This window comes from Lissotriton vulgaris, chromosome 10 (genome assembly GCF_964263255.1).
Source record: "Lissotriton vulgaris chromosome 10, aLisVul1.2, whole genome shotgun sequence".
NCBI lineage: Eukaryota > Metazoa > Chordata > Amphibia > Caudata > Salamandridae > Lissotriton > Lissotriton vulgaris.
In genome coordinates, this window is record NC_141698.1 from 48810318 (window position 1) to 48833008 (window position 22691).

General features: G+C 42.8%; 2 protein-coding genes across 2 annotated transcripts in view; both read right to left on the reverse strand.

Moving 5' to 3' along the window:
• The window catches only part of LOC147684580 (metalloproteinase inhibitor 1-like), a 159013-nt gene extending 137634 nt beyond the window's left edge, over nucleotides 1-21379 (reverse strand). Inside the window, exon 1 of the mRNA XM_086940421.1 lies at nucleotides 21299-21379. The gene's annotated coding sequence lies outside the window, so the exon portion shown is untranslated. The remainder of the gene's footprint in view (nucleotides 1-21298) is intronic.
• The window catches only part of LOC147684581 (metalloproteinase inhibitor 3-like), a 63676-nt gene extending 42257 nt beyond the window's left edge, over nucleotides 1-21419 (reverse strand). The window contains exons 1-2 of the mRNA XM_086940419.1: nucleotides 21299-21419; nucleotides 15264-15430 (exon numbers count right to left, since the gene is read on the reverse strand). Coding sequence (XP_086796545.1) covers nucleotides 15264-15387 — 124 coding nt within the window. The 5' untranslated portion in view covers nucleotides 15388-15430; nucleotides 21299-21419. The remainder of the gene's footprint in view (nucleotides 1-15263; nucleotides 15431-21298) is intronic.
• Nucleotides 21420-22691: the final 1272 nt, after the last annotated feature.

The following is a 22691-nucleotide window of genomic DNA, read 5'->3' on the forward strand; positions in this document are numbered from 1 at the left end:
GAGCCAGGTGTTGACTTCTTTTCTTAATTCCTAAAGGGGGGGAGGTCAGGAGTTGGAGGGGGAGGCTGCTCCATTACTTTGAGGCAAGGTAGGAGAAGGAGCTTCCTCCACTGTTGGTTGGTCGGATGCGGGTGTGTAAGCGAGGGAGAGGGAGTGCAGGAATATGAGGGGTTGGTGGAAGCTCAGGTGGTGGTTGATGTATGCTGATCCTTGATTGTGGAGGACTTTGTGGCATGGGTCAGCATCTTGAGTCGACATCTCTTGTCTGGAGATTGTTGAGGTGTGAGGTGATGTGGGTCCATCTGGGGAGGCTGAGGATGAGTCTGGCCACTGAGTTCTGTATGTTCTGCAGTCTATACAGGAGGTGTGTGTTAATTTCTGTGAAGTGTTTTGCCATAGTCCAGGCGGCTGGTGATGAGGGCTTGAGTGATTGTGCATCCTGTACATACTGTGAACCATTTGAAGATGTTTCGGAGCATGCAAAGAGTTAGGAAGCAGGCTGAGGAGACTGTGTTGTTCTGGTTTTTAATGGTGAGTTGGCTGTCCCCATTGATGCAGAGATACTGGCTGTGTTTTTTAGGAGTGGGTGAAGATCCTTGTTCAGCCAGCCACCAGGAATCGTTCCATGGGGAGGTGTTGTTCCCAAAGTTCAGTTCTTCTGTTTTGTCTGTGTTGAGTTTGAGGCAGTTGTTTTGCATCCAGTTGTCGACGCTGTTCATGCGCAGGTGGAAGTTGGCTCTTGTGGTAGATGGATCTTCAGTTAGAGAGAGCATAAGCTGGGTGTCATCTGTGTAGGATATGTTATTTAGTCCATGAGTTCTGACGGCATTGGCCAGGGGGGTCATGTAGGTGTTGAACAGAGTTGGGCTGAGATGAACCTTGAGGGACACCACAGATAATGTTCTTGAGTTTGAAGGTGAAAGGTAGAAGGCAGATTCTCTGGGTTCTTCCAGTGAGGAAGGATGCGATTCATTTTAGGGTGTTCCTTTAGATTCTGAGTTGATGATGCCTCTTGGGAGACGGTGTCAAAGGCTGCTGAGAGGTTGAAGAGGATCAAAGCGGCTATTTCTTCCCGGTCTAGGAGGGTTCTGATGTCATCGGTGGCTGCAATCAGGGCAGTTTTGATGCTGTACTTCGTGCAGAATCCAGATTAATGTAGGTCTAGAAGATCATTGTTCTCCAGGTATTCTGTGAGCTGGAGGTTAATAGCCTTTTCAAAGAATTTGGCTGAAGAGGGGAGCAGACAGCTGGGCCAGCAGTTTGTGAGCTTGTTGGAGTCAGTAGATGACTTATTGATTTGGAAGACGTCAGTGAGTTCTTTCCTGATAGTTTTGTTTTCCTGAGAGGATAGAATGCATGATGTCTATGCTGCTCTGCATGGTGAGTTGGTCCCAAGTGGCGATCCTGTCAGGGTTTGTGTCTGTTGGGGCAAGGAGGCTGAGGATGTCAACGGTGGTGGTTTGGGGTTCAAAGTGTTTGTAGATAGTGGTGATCTTATAGTGGAAGAAGTCCGCCAGGGAGTAGCAGTGTACTTGGGAAGGGGTGATGATGTTTTTAGTTGCTGAGGGGTTGGAGAAATCTTGACGATGCTGAAGAGTTCTTTTTTGTGGTACAGGCACAGATACAAGGAACAGAGAAAAAACAGAGAACGGCAGAGGGAAAAGCTGAAGCACAACACTTGGAGGCAGCGAGGGGGAGCAGGCACAGGGACCTGCTCAATGGGGTTGCGATGCAGCCTCAATTAAGTAGGTTCTGGGAGGGGCGGTGGGAGGTGGGAGGTGGAAGGCGGAAGCAGCGGGAATGCAAGCGGGGAAGTGTCGCTGGTCACAAATAACAATACAAACAGGCACAGAGACAAATTGACCAAAAGCACGGTCACAATGCTAACAAGCATGAGATAAATTAACCAAAAGGCACAAAAGCACAGCAATGATTGGCACAGAATTAACAGGCACATATACAACAAATGGAATAGAGGGCAAAACATAGAAGAGCTATAGAAACAACTTAAGCACAGCACTTCGAGGCAGCAAGGGGACATAACGTGTATTTGTAAAGTGCATGTTCACCCAAGGGAATATTGGCACTGAATAACAGATGTTTATTATTAACCAACTCAATGGTACTCATTTTACCAGCCTCAGAATGATGAAAGGTTGAGTGGAACCACCAGGATTCAAACCTGTGTCCAGGAGGTCAAACACAGGCCCTTTCAGTGAATGCAGTAGTCCACTAAGCCACCAGGCCTTGCTCTATAGTTCTGATTTCTATTGAAAAGTTCAGCAAAGCAACTCCTTCCTCTGCCAACCCTCTCGAAAACCTGTTGCCTAGAGACTCTGTGAATGGACTGCTGGGCTTTGTCCACGATTCAAAAATAGGGATGTATTTGCTTAGTTCCGTATAACAGTCCATCCGCCTTTACTCCGTCATCTACTGATGCTAAATTGGGCAATTTAGGAACAAGTTTTAGGAGTCCTTTTCTTCTTTCATGAGTTATGGCAGAATTAGCATTTCTCAGGAGGCAAATTGCACTTGGGTCCACATGGATAGTTCTTCCACATCTATTCCTGAATTCTGCAGTCTAACTTAAAGGAGCCACTATATCCAGCATTTTGTCCTGACAATTGGACCAGGCTTTATCCACCCCTTTTGTTTGATCTTTGCTGAATTTTGAGAAAAAAGTTAAAATATTTCGATCTTCAGCAGGAGTTGTAGTGTTATTGGACTGTAAACGAGCTTTAGGACATAACAACTTCAGTTTAGCTCTTGTTTATTTCTCCAAACCTTAACGTGATCTACTTGAAATATATTCTCCCATATTTTCCGTAGGAAGCAATTCTGTAGAATTAGGAGGGTGAATTAGTTTCAGTTCAAACATTGGTTGCCACTCCAAGGCCAACACTTACTTTGATGGAGCTCTGATTTCACCTATAAAATGTATGCATTATTATATGACAAAAAACTGCAGTCGCATTTCTAAAATGGCAGGCAGATTTTGGCGCAATTGAAATGAAAACATGACATAAGGCCTAGTCAAATGGATTCTTTTTTAAGTGGCATATTTAGTGCATGAACAGTGAAAACATAAGTCAGATGCTTTTAAAGGGGTAACAATTTTGGTGCCTACCAGTGAAAATATGAAGATAAGGCCTGGTCAGAATGCTTTCAGTTTAAAAGTGCTTTCATATAAAAACATGCTAAATTAATTAAACAGCCATGTTTAAATGCGATTAATCAATATGTAATCCTACTATAGAATGCACATTAATTTAGAAAATATATTAGTATTTTCAGAACAGCATATAATTGAACTGAATTAACATGTATTTTTGTGCAAGAGTAGAAATGTGCTGAAATGTGTTTTTGCAGGGTAGAAAAAACGTGATCTCAGTTTGCTTTAGTGGACTCAGCTTACTGCAGTTGTTTTTGCCCTTGTAGATTAGAATGGAATGTACTTCTCTTCCCTACCAACTGGCAATGAAAGGGCTTTGTTAATAAATCACGCCTTGCTGTTTCCGATGACCTTCACTATGTTGCATATTTTCTGTAGCATGTTTAAACAGTGGAGTGAAGAGAAAAACTCCCAATTAATACTTTTTTGTTACAGAAATTTGTAATTATTTTTAAAGTATAAGGATCTGAAGTCATCTAGCACAAGACTAAAATTTGAACAGGAACACGCCTGATTAATGACGTAACCAGTCACCCCATGGGGAGACGATATGTTTTGAAATTCTGATTGGACCAGTTATATGCCCAAGCACATGAACTTTTGCTTGAAATATGGCTTACAAGTGGGAGGGGTGGCTTTTTGCTAATTTTTGCTGAGGGTCAGGCCAATTTCTGTACTGGACACAGAGACGGGGAAGAGAGAGATGGAGGGGCTGCGTCTGTGGGGGCTCTTTTGCAGCTCCTGAGACAGAGAGACAGACCAGCACAGCGAGGCAGGGAGGGAGCTGAGAGGATCAGAACGGGTTTAGATTTTAGGTGCTAAACTTTAAATTTCATGTTTGACTAATTGCTTTTGAAAAGATGTATTTGTCCTATGCATTTATTTCCCTTTATGGGAGGTTTTTGCTATTAATAATTATTGATTAGCTTTGCAAAAACTCACTCTTTTCTTAGAAATTCTTTAAGAGTTTCTGACTGACAATTTTGCGCCACATTTTATTCCTACTTGGAAGGCTTTGTATGCAGACTATAATATGTTCTGTGTTAATGCTAATTTTCTTATTTTTCAATTCTGTAACCTGATTGATATTTGACTAATGAATAAAGAATCAGAAAAAACTTTACTTTTAATTTAGAAAACAAAACCCTTCAAAATACTCACCAACTCTCTTGATTGGCTTAAATAATAATTGTATTTTGATTTTTCATGTTTATGTAAAGTCTCTTGAAGGTAATATACAGTGTCAAGGGCCCAACACCTTTTCAGCGGTAAATAGAATTAGATGAGGTTTTGAATTGAGAAATTACCATGAAATTACCGCTGGATCAACTTCACATTAAAGTTTTTTATTTGAGGAGACAAAAGTCAATTTATGTTTCTTACTTTTACATCTGACAGAGAAATCTGAGTCATTACCTTGGTTATTGTCATTATTAGTGTCCTGGAAATAATTGTCATCGTCTGAGTCAAGAATATCTTGTATGACTGTTTGAGGAAAGTTTTGTGTGTTAGATGTTGTATTCCCATCCTTCAAAGGAGGCTCTGGAGGGTCACTGTCCACGTTCATGTCTGAAGAGCACTCACCAACCAATTTCTCATCATAAGTAGATAATTGTTTATTCGGTACATCCTCCTTATTAGAAGTTGATTAATTATTTGTATATTTTTAAAGACAAATTTTGTGCCTTGCCATCCCTCGCAGACTAGGTCAAACAATTTTTGGTCACTATACTTTCAATAGTACTTTCTATATTTTTGGTAATCTTTTTCACAGTGGAGGACAATGCTTATTTGGCTGAGGACTGAATAGCAGAATTTAAATTACTACAAAGTCCTCACGTTCATCATCATCATGAAAATCTGAGGGATATTCGGAAGTAGTGTTAAATAATCTAAAGTAAAAATAAATATTAAATAATTCAATAATTGACCATGTGAAATATTTATAAGACTTTAGAATTGTGGAGGGAAACAACAATGACACAAAATATGTGAAAGACTCCTTAAATTAGTATTGAAAGGGTTAAATGTTATTTGTTTAAAGAGTCAGTCAGCAGAGATAATGGTGCCATCTATGATGAAGCTGCTTCCAAAATAAATAGGGTGACCCACATTGGAGAGGTAGAAGCAGGCAGAGTCTGGGTACAGGCAGTGCAATGAAGAGAAGTCAACTGCAACATCAATGGTCCTCCTTGAGAAGGGCCCGCGTTGTGAAGAAGGGAACAGATGGACAAGAGAACCTTTGCTCGCTAGGAGCGGGGAAAGTTTAAACTACAGTCATGTCCTGGAGTGAAGTCACATGCTTGACAGTCAGCCTCTGAGAAAGAGAGAGAGAGAGAAAGAGAGAAGCCCTTCATTATCAGAGGGCTTGGGCAGGAAGAGCCTGTTAAGAACTGTGTCAGTGAATGAATAACGGTATCCTGTAAGGAAAAACCTATTGTCGCTCGACACAACTGTGTCACAATAACATTGAGTAACAATCGATTATATTATAACCAAAAGTTCACTTAAGTAAGAAAAACAATAAATTACATGTATTGAGTTTTAAATATTTAGAGCTAAGGAAAAAATTGCTTATCTTGACTGTGAGCAGCGAGAAAAGAGGGCTGGTTGTAGTCAGGATAGCTGTTATAGAGATTCCTTATCTTTGATTGGTTTTATTAATTTACTACTGTTCTTCTATTGGCTTGTAGTCCTTGATCCTTATAGGAAATGTAGTTTTATTTTGCTTCTTGACTCCTGTTACTAAAATAAAGCAAATTAGGTATAATATGAGTCCCCTGTCTTGCAATAAAATTACAAGATCATGCGGGCATTAGCATTTGGTTTGGGAGATTGGTGACTGTCACCTCAAAGTGTGCTAGTATACCTTTTCTCTGCCTGGGTGCTTCCAGGCTCCCTGTGGACAGCACAAAGGCAAGGGCTGAGCCGGCATCCAACCGCAGCTGGTAGAGAGAACACAGGGCAGCAGGCCTTTTCCACCTCTGCACCCCACAACTGAACATATTAATCAGGACCACCCCAAAGCTGCTCCAATGTAAGAATGAGTTAAAGACTAAATCACATCACTACCTCACAATGCAATAACAGTTCACAAACCAGCTACCCCTCCTATCTCTTGCTGACTTTATGCTCATATGTGAGTCTGTACATTGCTCCACTGCTTTTTGACTAGGATTGCGCAACAGAAATGGCACATACATATACACATACATGTTCATTGCCCCTTAACTGGGGTTTTGTTTGCTCAGCACTGTTCTGCCACGCTCTCGGTCTACTCCAGTGCTTTGCCTTCATGAAATTCTTCTGAAGTCTTTATTCCCTCTTACTAAAAATATACTTCCATTTTGCCAAAGGAGTTTTTTAATATCTTTTGGGCTGCTTGCAACACTCCCAGGAGATATCTCCCAGTTCCCAATCAAAGAAGGCTGTCAGGAGAGTCTTCCTTTCCCCTGAAAATCTTGAAAAGAGAAAGCCTTCAACTACTCCACGTTTAAAATGTATTAGAACATTGGAATGTTGGGAGCTCCATTGAAAACAATGGAGTGCTCCGGGGTTATAAGGGCTGGTATAAGCCCGGAGCTCCAACATTACAATATTTCTTTGTTCACAGCTCTGGCTGTGAACAAAGGCTTCAGGAAGCTTGAGGGGGTTCCAATCCCCTCGCACTCCCATAAGGCTTTGTTTATTTTGTTAGAACATTCTGCCCTCTAGTGGCAGAATGTTCTAATACCCTTACAGCCCTTCATAGCTGGGGTATACCGGCTATTAAAGTCCCTCTCCCTTGTTAAAGGCCCGAGCCGAAGCTGGAGAGGACCTTTAATAGCCGGTATAGCCCTCTAGGGCGGGCTATACGGCTATAATAGACACTTGTAGGTGAACAATCTAATATTTAAAACTACATAACTAACACTTTATAAAACTCTGAAAATGTTTGCACTGTGGGTTCAATCTGAGTACAAGTTTCGTTTGGTATTTGAGTTCATGCTGAACAGCTGATGCAACTCTTGTTGCAGTGAGGATGCACTGGTCTCACTACACTCCATCTGTGCATCACAGAATGACGTCATCAACTGGCATAGATTGGAGTGGAGTATGATTGGAGATGCTTGTGTTCCAAGATGTATCTGTGTGTCTCCCCAGTAAATGGAGAACAGAATGTCCTTCTTGCAGAGATTGTGATGAAAATTACATTTCTCCCTCAATGCAAATTTGTTATATTCTCCCTGTCCTCCGCTTCTGTCTCGTGCCAAGCTCGTGCTACCCGATCCTGTTACGTTGCCAGTGTTCGGTCCTAACGGCAGTTAGTTGCCCGTTTGGTCCCAGTCTTGCTGGTTGGGTTTTTCTACGCTTCTTCTTGAATAAAGTACCTAACCAACGCGACTCTGGTGTGCAGCCTCGTCTTCTTTTACAACATTTTGGCGACATCGTGTCACAGACGAAGGCGGAGGGTAACGAAAGAAAGCGTAAGCAGAAATTGACGAACGAACGACGCGTCAAAAGAGTGAAAAGGAGAAAGCCCGACCAAAGGAAAGCACCTGCGATCTCCTGAGAAGGATCGCTTTACAAAAGAAAAGTACTGTAAGCCTCATCAAAAGGTATGTTTTAAAATAACTCACCGGGAAACGAAATAACATTGGGTGAAGCGTGACAGAGCCATAACTGTAAACCCTCAGCCCGTCAACGCAGGCAACAGCGCCCCGGCGTCATTTACATTTAAAGGGGAAATTACTTTCAAAACGGAAAAAGTTGCCAGCAAGGGATTTGTTTAATACTTTAAGTTTAACAGTGTAGTGAAGTCTGTATTATTTAGACTTGTCAGCTGAATGGAACAGCAACTGTTCAACGTATTCTCAATCTGTTTCAAAATTCTATAGAAGCTACCACACTAGCCCTATACCAGTACAACAACTTAAACAGATTCACAGTAACTTTTATGGTTACACACAATAAATGAAATATTGAACACAAGAACAAAAGTAAAGCAACACGGGAAGGTTTGTTCTTCAAAAAGATTATTATTTATATTCTTACAAAAGTAAATTGTCAAAAAATCAAGGGTATTCAGTTAATGACGATTGCATGTGTATCTTAAGTAAATGGAGCTGACAAAACAATCCATTAATACAAAAGAAAACAATCCAGTCTATAGCAAAGTAGATAAAATTGACTTCTTTTAAAAGATAATAAATAGAAAGTCAAAAGCGGACAAAAGACTTGGATTGATAGGTCGACGTTTCGGTCTCAGTGGTGAAATCCAGAGACCATCATCAGGACAAGGAGATAATGCAATGAGGATGACCCTTATAGTATATTTAAGACCAAGCTATTGGTGAACTGAAGCAAAAATTCAAGGTTCATTGCCTTAGGGGAACGTCAAGTCTACCCACAGTCACAATGCTAACAAGCATGAGATAAATTAACCAAAAGGCACATAATAAACAGCAATGATTGGCACAGAATTAACAGGCACAGAAACAACAAAAGGAACAGAGGGCAAAACAGAGAAGAGCTAGAGAAACAACTTAAGCACAGCACTTCGAGGCAGCAAGGGGACATAACGTGTATTTGTAAAGTGCATGTTCATCCAAGGGAATATTGGCACTGAATAACAGATGTTTATTATTAACTCAATGGTACTCATTTTACCAGCCTCAGAATGAGGAAAGGTTGAGTGGAACCATTAGGATTCAAACCTGTGTCCAGGAGGTCAAACACAGGCCCTTTCGGTGAATGCAGTAGTCCACTAAGCCATCCAGGACTTGCTCTATAGTTCTGATTTCTATTGAAAAGTTCAACAAAGCAACTCCTTCCTCTGCCAACCTGTTGCCTAGAGACTCTGTGAATGGACTGCTGCGCTTTGTCCAAGATTCAAAAATAGGGATGTATTTGCTTAGTTCCGAATAACAGTCCATCCGCCTTTACTCCGTCATCTACCGGAGCTAAATTGGGCAATTTAGGAACTAGTTTTAGGAGTCATTTTCCTCTTTCATGAGTTATGGCAGAATTAGCATTTCTCAGCAGGCAAATTGCACTTGGGTCCACATGGATAGTTCTTCCACGTCTATGCCTGAATCCTGCAGTCTAACTTAAAGGAGCCACTATATCCAGCATTTTGTCCTGACAATTGGACCAGGCTTTGTCCACCCCTTTTGTTTGATCTTTGCTGAATTTTGAGAAAAAAGTTAAAATATTTAGATTTTCAGCAGGAGTTGTAGTGATATTGGACTGTAAACAAGTTTTAGGACATCACAACTTCAGTTTAGCTCTTGTTTATTTGTCCAGACCTTAACGTGATCTACTTGAAATATATTCTCCCATATGTTCCGTAGGAAGCAATTCTGTGGAATTAGGATGGTGAATTAGTTTCAGTTCAAACATTGGTTGCCACTCCAAGGCCAACACTAACTTTGATGGAGTTCAGATTTCACCTATACAATGTATGCATTATTATATGACAAAAAACTGCAGACTGACAGCATTTCTAAAATGGCAGGCAGATTTTGGCGCAAGTGAAATGAAAACATGACATAAGGCCTAGTCAAATGTATTCTTTTTTAAGTGGCATATTTAGTGCATGAAAAGTGAAAACACGAATCAGATGCTGTTAAAGGGGTAACACTTTTGGTGCCTACAAGTGAAAATATGAAATAAGGCCTGGTCAGAATGCTTTCAATATAAAAGTGCTTTCATATAAAAACATGCTAAATTAATTAAACAGCCATGTTTAAATGTGATTAATCAATATGTAATCCTACTAAAGAATGCACATTAATTCAGAAAATATATTAGTATTTTCAGAACAGCATATAATTGAACTGAATTAACATGTATTTTTGTGCAAGAGTAGAAATGTGCTGAAATGTGTTTTTGCAGGGTAGAAAAAACGTGATCTCAGTTTGCTTTAGTGGACTCAGCTTACTGCAGTTGTTTTTGCCCTTGTAGATTAGAATGGAATGTACTCCTCTTCCATACCAACTGGCAATGAAAGGGCTTTGTTAATAAATCACGCCTTCCTGTTTCCGCTGACCTTCACTATGTTGCATATTTTCTGTAGCATGTTTAAACAGTGGAGTGAAGAGAAAAACTCCCAATTAATACTTTTTTGTTACAGAAATTTGTAATTATTTTTAAAGTATAAGTATCTGAAGTCATCTAGCACAAGACTAAAATTTGAACAGGAACACGCCTGATTAATGACGTAACCAGTCACCCCATATGTTTTGAAATTCTGATTGGACCAGCTATATGCCCAAGCATTTGAACTTTTGCGTGAAATATGGCTTACAAGTGGGAGGGGTGGCTTTTTGCAAATTTTTGCTGAGGGTCAGGCCCAACTTCTGTACTGGACACAGAGACGGGGAAGAGAGAGATGGAGGGGCTGCGTCTGTGGGGGCTCTTTTGCAGCTCCTGAGACAGAGAGACAGACCAGCACAGCGAGGCAGGGAGGGAGCTGAGAGGATCAGAACAGGTTTAGATTTTAGGTGCTAAACTTTAAATTTTATGTTTGACTAATTGCTTTTGAAAAGATGTATTTGTCCTATGCATTTATTTCCTTTTATGGGAGATGTTTGCTATTATTAGTTATTGATTAGCCTTGCAAAAACTCACTCTTTTCTTAGAAATTCTTTTAAGAGTTTCTGACTGACAATTTTGCACCACATTTTATTCCTACTTGGAAGGCTTTGTATGCAGATTATAATATGTTCTGTATTAATGCTAATTTTCTTATTTTTCAATTCTGTAACCGGATTGATATTTGACTAATGAATAAAGAATCAGAGAAAACTTCACTTTTAATTTAGAAAATAAAAACCTTCAAAATACTCACCAACTCTCTTCATTGACTTAAATAATAATTGTATTTTGATTTTTCATGTTTATGTAAAGTCTCCTGAAGGTAATACAGTGTCAAGGGCCAACACCTTTTCAGCGGTAAATAGAATTAGATGAGGTTTTGAATTGAGAAATTACCGCTGGATCAACTTCACATTAAAGTTTTTTATTTGAGGAGACAAAAGACAATTTATGTTTCTTACTTTTCGATCTGACAGAGAAATCTGAGTCATTGCCTTGGTTATTGTCATTATTAGTGTCCTGGAAATAATTGTCATCATCTGAGTCAAGAATATCTTGTATGACTGTTTGAGGAAAGCTTTGTGTGTTAGATGCTGTTTTCCCATCCTTCAAATGAGGCTCTGGAGGGTCACTGTCCACGTTCATGTCTGAAGAGCACTCACCAACATATTTCTCATCATAAGTAGATAATTGTTTATTCGATACATCATCCTTATTAGAAGTTGATTAATTATTTGTATATTTTAAAAGACAAATTTTGTACCTTGCCATCCCCCGCAGACTAGGTCAAACAATTTTTGGTCACTATACTTTCAATAGTACTTTCTATATTTTTGGTAATCTTTTTCACAGAGGAGGACAATGCTTATTTAGCTGAGGACTGAATAACAGAATTTAAATTACTACAAAAGTCCTCATGTTCATCATCATCGTGAAAATCTGAAGGACATTCTTAAGTAGTGTTAAATATTCTAAAGTAAAAATAAATATGAAATAATTCAATAATTGACAATGTGAAATATTTATAAGACTTTAGAATTGTGGAGGGAAGAAACAATGACACAAAATATCTGAAAGACTCCTTAAATTAGTATTGAAAGGGGTAAATATTATTTGTTTAAAGGGTCAGTCAGCAGAGATAATGGTGCCATCTATGATGAGGCTGCTTCCAAAACAAATAGGGTGACCCACATTCTGGAGGTAGAAGCAGGCAGAGTCTGGGTACAGGCAGTGCAATGAAGAGAAGTCAACTGCAACATCAATGGTCCCCCATGAGAAGCGCCCGCGATGTGAAGAAGGGAACAGATGGACAAGAGAACCTTTGCTCGCTAGGAGCGGGGAAATTTTAAACCACAGTCATGTCCTGGAGTGAAGTCACATGCTTGACGGTCAGCCTCTGAGAAAGAGAGAGAGAGAGAAAGAGAGAACCCCTTAATTGAGGGCTTGGGCTGGAAGAGCCTGTTAAGAACTGTGTCAGTGAATGAATACCTGTAGCCTTTAAGGAAAAACCTATTGTCGCTCGACACAACTGTGTCACAATAACATTGAGTAACAATCGATTATATTATAACCAAAAGATCACTTGTTGTGAAATTAAGTAAGAAAAACAATAAATTACACGTATTGAGTTTTAAATATTTAGAGCTAAGGAAAAAATTGCTTATCTTGACTGTGAGCAGCGAGAAAAGAGGGCTGGTTGTAGTCAGGATAGCTGTTATAGAGATTCCTTATCTTTGATTGGTTTTATTAATTTACTACTGTTCTTCTATTGGCTTGTAGTCCTTGATCCTTATAGGAAATGTAGTTTTATTTTGCTTCTTGACTCCTGTTACTAAAATAAAGCAAATTAGGTATAATATGAGTCCCCTGTCTTGCAATAAATTTACAAGATCATGCGGGCATTAGCATTTGGTTTGGGAGATTGGTGACTGTCACCTCAAAGTGTGCTAGTATACCTTTTCTCTCTCTGGGTGCTTCCAGGCTCCCTGTGGACAGCGCAAAGGCAAGGGCTGAGCCGGCATCCAACCGCAGCTGGTAGAGAGAACACAGGGCAGCAAGCCTTTTCCACCTCTGCACCCCACAACTGAACATATTAATCAGGACCACCCCATAGCTGCTCCAATGTAAGAATGAGTTAAAGACGAAATCACATCACTACCTCACAATGCAATAACAGTTCACCAACCACCTACCCCTCCTATCTCTTGCTGACTTTATGCTCATATTTGAGTCTGTACATCGCTCCACTGCTTTTTGACTAGGATTGCACAACAGAAATGGCACATACATATACACATACATGTTCATTGCCCCTTAACTGGGGTTTTGTTTGCTCAGCACTGTTCTGCCACGCTCTCGGTCTACTCCAGTGCTATGCCTTCATGAAATTCTTCTGAAGTCTTTATTCCCTCTTACTAAAAATATACTTCCATTTTGCCAAAGGAGTTTTTAAATATCTTTTGGGCTGCTTGCAACACTCCCAGGAGATATCTCCCAGTTCCCAAGCAAAGAAGGCTGTCAGGAGAGTCATCCTTTCCCCTGAAAATCTTGAAAGGAGAAAGCCTTCAACTACTCCACGTTTAAAATGTATTAGAACATTGGAATGTTGGGAGCTCCATTGAAAACAAAGGAGTGCTCCGGGCTTATAAGGGCTGGTATAAGCCCGGAGCTCCAACATTCCAATGTTTTTTTGTTCACAGCTCTGGCTGTGAACAAAGGCTTCAGGGAGCTTGAGGGGGTTCCAATCCCCTCGCATTCCCATAAGGCTTTGTTTCTTTTGTTAGAACATTCTGCCCTCTAGTGGCAGAATGTTCTAATAGCCTTATAGCCCTTCGTAGCTGGGCTATACCGGCTATTGAAGTCCCTCTCCCTTGTTAAAGGCCCTCGCCTTCGGCTCGGGCCTTTAACGCTGGAGAGGACCTTTAATAGCCGGTATAGCCCTCTACGGCGGGCTATAAGGCTATAATAGACACTTGTAGGTGAACAATCTAATATTTAAAACTACATAACTAACACTTAATAAAACTCTGAAAATGTTTGCACTGGGGGTTCAATCTGAGTACAAGTTTCCTTTGGTATTTTAGTTCATGCTGAACAGCTGATGCAACTCTTGTTGCAGTGAGGATGCACTGGTCTCACTAGAGTCCATCTGTGCATCACAGAATGACGTCATCAACTGGCATAGATTGGAGTGGAGTATGATTGGAGAGGCTTGTGTTCCAAGATGTATCTGTGTGTCTCCCCAGTAAATGGAGAACAGAATTTCCTCCTTGCAGAGATAGTGATGAAAATTACATTTCTCCCTCAATGCAAATTCTACTTCCCAGTTACAGATACCAAAGAACACTTTTTTGTCTCCGGGACACCTTCGGCATTCTTCTGCACAGGCGGAAGTAAATGGGGTCCCCATTGTCCCAAATGCACCTAGCCATCTCCTGGCAGTGAACAGTAATCACAAACTCAGAACTGCCCAGGATGTATCTGGATGTACTTTTGGTGTTCTTGGTTACATCATTATGTGACTCACTCACAAATGTTCCTAATAGCACAGGGACTATCTCCTTATCAACCTAATGTCCTTCAGTACACATAAGAAACAGAACAGAGGCAGCACCAAAGATGAAGTAGCCAGGACCATGTAGTATCAAAAATAAATTCTTTTATTTTCTCATTTATAGGACAGCCAACGCGTTTCGCTCCCCAACCATGGGAGCTTCGTCAGGGCAAGGGTGTTGGTCAGAACTTGAAGCGACGAAAATGACGTCAATGGAATCGTTTGATCCAAACAGTACAGATGCCTATGTCAAACTTTCGATATCCGGATAATATTTTAGCCACGTCAAGGGTTTATACTTAAAAGACACAATTCGTCCAAGAAGTTCCAAAGATTAGTGTAAAATTTCTGGTATCCAAAGAACAGTAAATGCGCAGACCATAATAAGCTGCCACCAAAATTGCTGGAGAGCCTCCTTTCAGAGCGGTGTCCCCATGACGGACCAAACCGCAGCAGGTCCTGGAGGTTATCAGCACAACATCAAATTGGATATTAGAGGGACATCGGAAAATAGAGGTGCTGGCTGCAAGATCCGCTGTGGAACTTTTTTCTTTCCTTCAGTACACATGGATCATTACCAAGTTGTAGTGTGTGATGTATATTTTGAAAATCCCATTCTAACCAGGCTTTTCTGCAGTGTAAATAACAAACTTCCAACAATATTGGGCACAGCCAAACCTTTGACCACTAACTAACCTAAGGTGACAGATATTAAAGATGCTTCTCACCAGACACTACATTTTCAAGAGCAGCACATAGTGTTTGTGGGGATACAGAACATTTCTGAACCCATTCCTGTGCTCGACCCCATAACATACACCTGCTGTTTGCTTCCATAGCTTTCCCCGGGTGTAAAGAACCTCACTGGAGAAAAACCTTTCAACTGATGTCCAGGTAAAAACCTCAAACAGTCAGAGAAGACGGAACCAGTATCAGACATTCAGATTTAACAATACTTACCAAAACCTGAGTTGCAGAAGACCTCCTGTGGGTGGCGGTGCATACACATGCAGCAATCTGTGCTTGAATAAGCTGAAATTGACATCAAAGCCATTACAAGCCCCAACCGGATCTTGGCCTCCATGGTGATAATGGGGAGTGACAGAACCTTCTTAATGTCTGTTGACCTAGGACAGTAAAAGAAAACACTGACGTTATAGGTTTCAAAACTGTGAATTAGAAAAGTTGGACCCAGCTATTTGGGTCTTTGTCCTGCCCCTTTATATTTTCTTATCCTACAAAACTATACATTCAAATAAAAATATAGGAAAAATGGGCACACGTGATCAAACAGCCTCTTGCAATACAGAGATGAAAGATGAATGAATGAGTGAGTTTTATTCATGATGGATTACTTAAAATCAACACATTAAGGCAACAAACACAGCGTTTCCTGAGTACAAGTATAAACAAATGTTAGAACCCTATTAACACCTTCAAATCTCATGACAAGCTCAGCTCGTCATGAGCCACGGTGCTCGTGTGCTCATGATGAGCTGAGCTCGTCATGACCTTTAGAACGCTCACACGCGGGGCTAATTCCCCTGCTGTGCGAGCGTTCTAAAGAAACGGGTGTGCTCATGACGAGCTCAGCTCGTCATGAGCACAAGACCACCGTGGCTCATGACGAGCTGACCTCGTCATGAGCACAGGGGCGCTGTGCGCGCCCCCCCACCCCCAGCACAGCATGGGAATTTGCCCAGCTGCGAAGGGGTTAAAAGACTATCGCCAGTACCTCTTAAAAGAAATGACATTGCAAACAACATTAACATTCTTGGCAGGAATAGCATCGTGATCCAGCAGCATGTGTATTAACTTTTATTAACATAAAACCAGATTATGTTTTTATGAAAGAATGCAAAAAAACACAGAGGGGCAGATTTACAAGCCCCTTGCAACACTTTTGCCCCGCCATTGCGTCACTTTTATGACCCAGCGATGGCGTAAACAATGTGGCCAATTTACAACGTGACACATCTAGGGAGATGCGCCACGTTGTAAAGCCCTGCGTCACATTGTACCTGCATCAGGTAAAATGTATGCAGGGTGGGCATTCCCACGCATGAAAACCTCGTAGAAGTGACACTGTGAAATCGACAAGATTTCACTGTGTCACTTCTACAACGCCACTGCGTCAAAACCGTATGCCTGCTTGAAGTAGGCGTAAAGAGTGAGGCAGTGTAGTTGGAAAAGGCCTCAAAATGCATTGCTTGAGTTGCGTCATGCTAGCGACACGACTCCAGCAATGCATGACTTTTGCTCCTACAGATGCACAGAATTTCTGACGCATCTGTTAATCCTTGCACCTGGTGCGCCGTATTGTAAATACGGCACATCCATGGTGGCGCAAGGGTTTCTCAGGGTGGCGCAGGGGAAGTGGCGCATCACTACAGATGCGTCACTGTCTTGTAAATATGCCCCTAAGAGTTGAGGCAGAAAGAAAGAAAGTGCAGAGTGATTGTGGCGCGACATGACAAATCACAGGGGCAAAACTTACTTTGCATATAGCCTTTGAAACATGCGGGTGCATTCATTTTTTCCGAAAAGTGCTGGTGCATGAGAAGTGGGGTGGGCAAGAGAGCAGGCTGGGGCTCTAGACCCCAGTATAACAGAAAAAGTGCATGCGTTGTGTTGAGACTGGGCCAATGTCACCCAGGTGTGACATTTTGGGGTGTTGATCGAATAATGTCCATGAATTTCCCCAGCCTTGCTGAGGTCATTGGAGTGTCATTGGAGAAACACAGGTACGAAGCTTTTCTACAAGTTATTATTCCTTTGGCCCAGAATAAGACTAACAGGCAGTGACAGTCACTGGAGAGTTTGGGGAAACAGCACAATGGGTTCGATTCACAGAACTAACTTAAGACAAAATCCTAAACTTACTACTTTTGGTATTCACAGAAGTTAGGATTTTGTCTTAAGTTTGTCTTAAGACAGACTTAAGACAGACTTAAGACAGACTTAAGTTAGGATTTTGTCTTAAGTCTGTCTTAAGTCTGTCTTAAGACAAACTTAAGACAAAATCCTAACTTCTGTGAATACCAAAAGTAGTACGTTTAGGATTTTGTCTTAAGTTAGTTCTGTGAATCGGGCCCATAATGTGGAACCAGGATTCCCTCTGGTAGTTACAAATTCTGCATCCTGCCTTGCCCAAGAGGCACTGAAGTCCATGATTGGTAGGGCGAGAAGCCTCTTGTATATGTTTTCCTGCATGCATGGGCTGTGAGGGTTTGATGAGAGTAGGGCATAGCTTTCCCTGGCGTGTAGGAGGCATCGAGGGGCAGATTTACAATAACTGGCGATTCCCTGCATATCAGCAGGGATGCGCCAGTTATTGTGCGCCACGGCCCCGCCACCATGGATGTGCCGCATTTACAATGTGGCACACCATGGGGAAAAAACGGCACAGATGCGTGACGCATCTGTGCCGTAAAGGGGGCGCATTGCTGGAGTTGCATCGCAAGCACGACGCAGCACCAGCAATGCTCTGGGGAGCCCTAGCTTTACAATGCTTCGTCAATCCTTACGCCTGCTTCAAGCAGGCACAGGGTTTTGACGCAGCATGGGTTCAAAAGTGATTGAGTGAAATCTTGTAGATTTCACTCAGCCACTTTTGGAAGGCGTTCCTGCGCCGGAACACCCCCACTCCCCCACGCAGGAACGCCTACTCCTGGTGCACGGCTTTACAACGTGATGCATCTCCCAGATGCGTCGCGTTGTAAATACCCCGCAGCATGGTGCATCTTTTGCGCCGCAGCTGCGTCACTAAGGCATTAATATCATGTGTATTAGGTCTTCTTGTGATGCACATCCGCTGGGTAGCTAAAATGCTCCATATCTGTCGTACTTTGTAGTTAATCAATGATGACAACAGCAAGACCTTCACTGGGTGTAACCATGGATACTTAAACCAGAACTTGGACCCTCTTCAAAGGTGTGTCCCCGTACTGAAGTTCCCTCCACCAAGAACAAGGGCCTGCCCGTTTACTGGTGTGCCTCCTGGCACCCCTCTGCTTTGCGATACAAAACATTCTATCCAGCAAGCTGCCAGTCGGGCGTTGCCAATGACCATTGTGATCAACCCCCATCCTCCTGTGCATTGATCATTTGGCTAAGCCATGGGGAACCTGAAAAGGTCTATGAACCTCCTGTCCTCTGCCCGAGTAGCAAGAACCCCCCACTGTACCCCATAGGGGCCCCCATTACTAGATAGGGTGAAAATGTCTTGCTAGCTTGGCCACCACAGGCTATTATACATTTGTAACCATCCTTCCCAAAGTACGCGCCTGGCCCACTATTGGTGCTTCCTAACAGGGAAAGCCTATCACTGTTAACAATATAAGTGGTGCAGAAACATTACATCGGAATCTAACATGTGCAGTTTCCTGTCCTGGTGCAGTCCCCATGTATGTGAATCCACTGGACACCTCTGCCTACTGTGCATGACCATAGTACCTAGTCCAGCTCGCTTGGCCGCCTCCCTGTGCGTGAATGCACCAGCCCCAACTGGACGTCCTGCTGCTGTGTGAGTCTAATGCAGCATGGCCCCTACTGCACCTGCCCCCTTGATAAGACCTCTACCTCGTGTAGGTTAATAGGGGACCGTTGCATGACAGGTCAATACATTTCCTGCTGTGTGAATGTGTGGACTGCTTTGGAGCCCCCGGTGGTCTTACCTTTTGCTGGTTGGTACCAAATATTGCCTGACACATACCACGCTCTACCAAGGATCTATCAGGTACTCTGACACACCTCCTGGACTGCACCATGCATAAATCAATTAGTAGTAGAAGCATACCACTGAAGGGGCGATATCCCCTCACCCCGCATCCAAACACTTTCCCCAGTCAGATGGTAATCCTCTAAAGTGCTGTTCCTGGAACTTATTAATGGTACCACTAACATTACTGGCTACTAGCATACTGCAAGCGATTGCCGGGTACGGCTGGTGGCCGGCTCCCCTACAGAAAACCCGTACCAGCACTAGGACCCCTCAGCACTAGGCTGTATCGTGTGCCCTCATGTGGCACTAAGGTGGCCACCTTCTTATGAGGGTCCACTGCGTGGACCGCGGAGCAGCCACATAGTTGCTCTTCCTTGATCGAAGTCCAGCCCCATCCCACAAATAGAGGTTTCAGAAGGACTAAGGGTGGGGTAGGTGGTCACCACTGTGACGTCAGCTATGGTCTACGGTTGTGTGGTATCTCTTTCAATACCACTGGCATTTTGAAATGATGTCTATGTCAGGGAATCCGGTAAAATGCGATATTGGCCACTTGCAACCAAACGCTGAGACAAAGTGGCTGCTCGTGCCAAGCTACCGAGGGGGTGAGCAGGGGCTATCTGGGAAGGTGTCCTTCCTTTGCCTGACGTGGAGACAAGGGTCCCTATTTGGAATAAGGTACCTACCTTAGACAACTAAGGAAGAGAAAGTATAGATGTGGTTGCACACCTAGAGAAGCGGATGAGTCTGCAGCTACCGGGAGCTGGAAGGGTATCTCTTATGAAGATGGTGCTTCTCCTGACACTCTTCCATCACTTGCAGTACATCCCAATCCCACTCACAAGCCCTTCTTGGAACAACTCAGATCGCCAACCATCAAGTTGGCGTGGGGAGGGCACCAACCGAGGATTGCATGGGAGTAAACACAGCTCCCCTACGACAAGGGAGAAGATGCTGCTCAAATTCTGAGGTCTACTAGACTAATACCCCCTCCTTCCTTCCCAGGCTCAGTCGGCCTCCTTCCATAACACCAGGCAAGCGCTCACTGTGACTTGGAGGCTGGTTTGATACCCCAAGCCTTTTAAAGAGAGACCCAATGTAAAAATGAAATGAAATCCAGTATTTGTAAAGCGCAGCAATTACCCGAGAGTGTCAAGGCCCTGGGGGCCGTCGGGAAGATTAAGAGAGCTATTGCCCATGTGCCCGGCGGCCTTACCTGCCGCCGGGGATCGAACGCAAACCCTGTGGTCCAGCGTCAGGCGCCCTGGCCGCTGCGCCACACCTCTTCCACTTATTCTAGATCGTACTGGTTGGACATAATCCAGTCTGGCCGCATTGACTAAGATAAAGGACTATTGTTGTTTTGCAAGGGGGCACTGGCAGACAAGTGACTGGCATGAGAGACAAATCTGCAATGCTCAGTCAGGGTGTAGGAGCGTTTACTACAGAGTTTACGGCAGGTGTGGAGTTTTACTCGAGGCAACATTTATCCGTGAAGGCTGACATCCCCTGGGACTACTTTTACAGTCAGACAGGCGCTCATCTGTGAAAATACTATTTTCCATCCTATTCTTTCAGTGGTTGTGTAGCTTTAATATTTCAATATGCGTAAGGATGCACGCGGGGATTCATCTGCGTGATGCTTCCATTACATCCGCACTCTGCCTCTTGTCTCGAAAGTGAAAAGACGTTTTATGCAACAGGCGACTCGAAGTGCAGAAGTGTGGAACACCTGCTTTATTTCACAGATGCAACTTTTTCTTGTTCGCATTCCAGCCGCAAAGGAAAAGAGGGTTTACATTTTAAAGAGACTTCAAGCTCGGAATCTATGTGACGTTGTGAATTCTTGAAGCTGGACGACTTTTATTTATGGCTTAAATACTTCTCCAAAGACATTAGTATATTTTGCTGTTTCAATAGCGCGAACTCGACCCTCAGGCATCAGAGCACTTTACAGAATCACTAGCTGTATTACAGAAGTACCCCTTCATTTTTTGTGGGCGGGGATATAAGGTGATTTGACCAGGATTAGTGGATATTAAGACTTCCACTGACACTCAAATCAGGTCCCAAGTTCTAAACTCGACAGTTTTGCCGCTACGCCACATTCAAGATGTCGCGGGACAGAGAGCGAGCATCAGTTACAGTGGGAACGCCGTGGGTAGACGGGACCGAAAAAAGATTGAACCTCACGTTCTGTCTTTTTAAATCTGTCATTGACAAGTAGTTTTATGCCCCCGGGCCTGAAGCTGTAACGAAACGAAAGCCTTACCTGGGACAGCAGCACCGTCCGCGCACGCAGACTATAAACAGCCGGGCAGGAGGGTCACATCCGTGGCGCGCTCTCCGGATGCTTCAGCTGCCTCTGATGAAAGACGCACACGAGACTCTTTTATAGAGCCCGCCTCTCTGGCCCAAAGCCCACCAAGAATTAGCTGGAATACAGCCAAAAGGGCCCCCTCTGCAAAGGATGTTATGTGGCACTGTGATGCAACCAGGAATGCACCCTGGCTGCTTACAGAGGTGCACTCAAGAACAAGTGAGATTTGGAAAAAGCAAAGATCGGAGGACATTATTTTCCACGTTGAAGGAAGGCAAGTTTAGGTAGGACATTGCTGAAATAAAGCAAGTGTTTGCTTAAAAAACAGGAGTCTCCCGTCTGAATGGGTCTGTTGGCATGTATGGGTGGTGCGCAGTTCTCCCTTCTGCTGGCTACCTTTTTAAAAAAAATTCAAATCATCATTTCCCAAGTCCACGCGCAGTTTAGGACTGGCCTAAAGGGCAATCAGGCAGTGCCAAATGGGCTAGTCTGACAGATCACTGTGTGGGTTGTTTATAGGTGGGCTAGTTTTTAGGTCTCGCCTAGCAGCGCATGCAATGTCTCTTCAAGACATCATTTATCTACTCTGTGGGCCTAGAGCACGCCCACCGCATTTCATTAGTTCCTTTATGTTCCCTTCGAAAACCCTTGTTTTTCTATCGTGAATCGGTTATACATGTCCCTCCTTATGCTGTGTTGATCCCTCCCATGGACACTGGCCCTTGTAGCATTTCCCTTCTGACCATTTATGTGCTATCCGGCACACTATTTTTTTCTTTTGCCTTGGCTCGTGATTTAGTATGTTTTTTTTTTGGCTTTCCAAACAAGACGGGCTCAGCCAACAGCATTTTTTGTGTTGCAAACATGAAACTAACGTTAATGGAGATCTGCGGGCCATTAGCCTCTTGTCTTGTCTACGTCAGCAGCATGGTCGGTGCTTTCCTGTCTATGTGAGCAGGAGCAGCGTGTACCGCGGCACCATGATGGAATGGTGGTGGTTTGTTATTCGTATCAAGTACTCACATGTACTAGTGCCATGCATGGATAAATTATAAATTGCTTGTCACTAATCATCATGTCAGGACATAGACTCACTTACTATGTCAAGAATCAATTATTTTGTGCCAGAGCAAAAATTGCACCAGGGGTAGTCACATCACACAGTCAGCCTAGCACATACTGATACACACTCATACGCACCACAATCCTCACACACACACACACACACACACATGTTCCACCCCCGACATCCCCAGACACACTCCCACAAACAAACATACATACACAGATCATTGAAGATATATATATATATATATATATATATATATATATATATATATATATA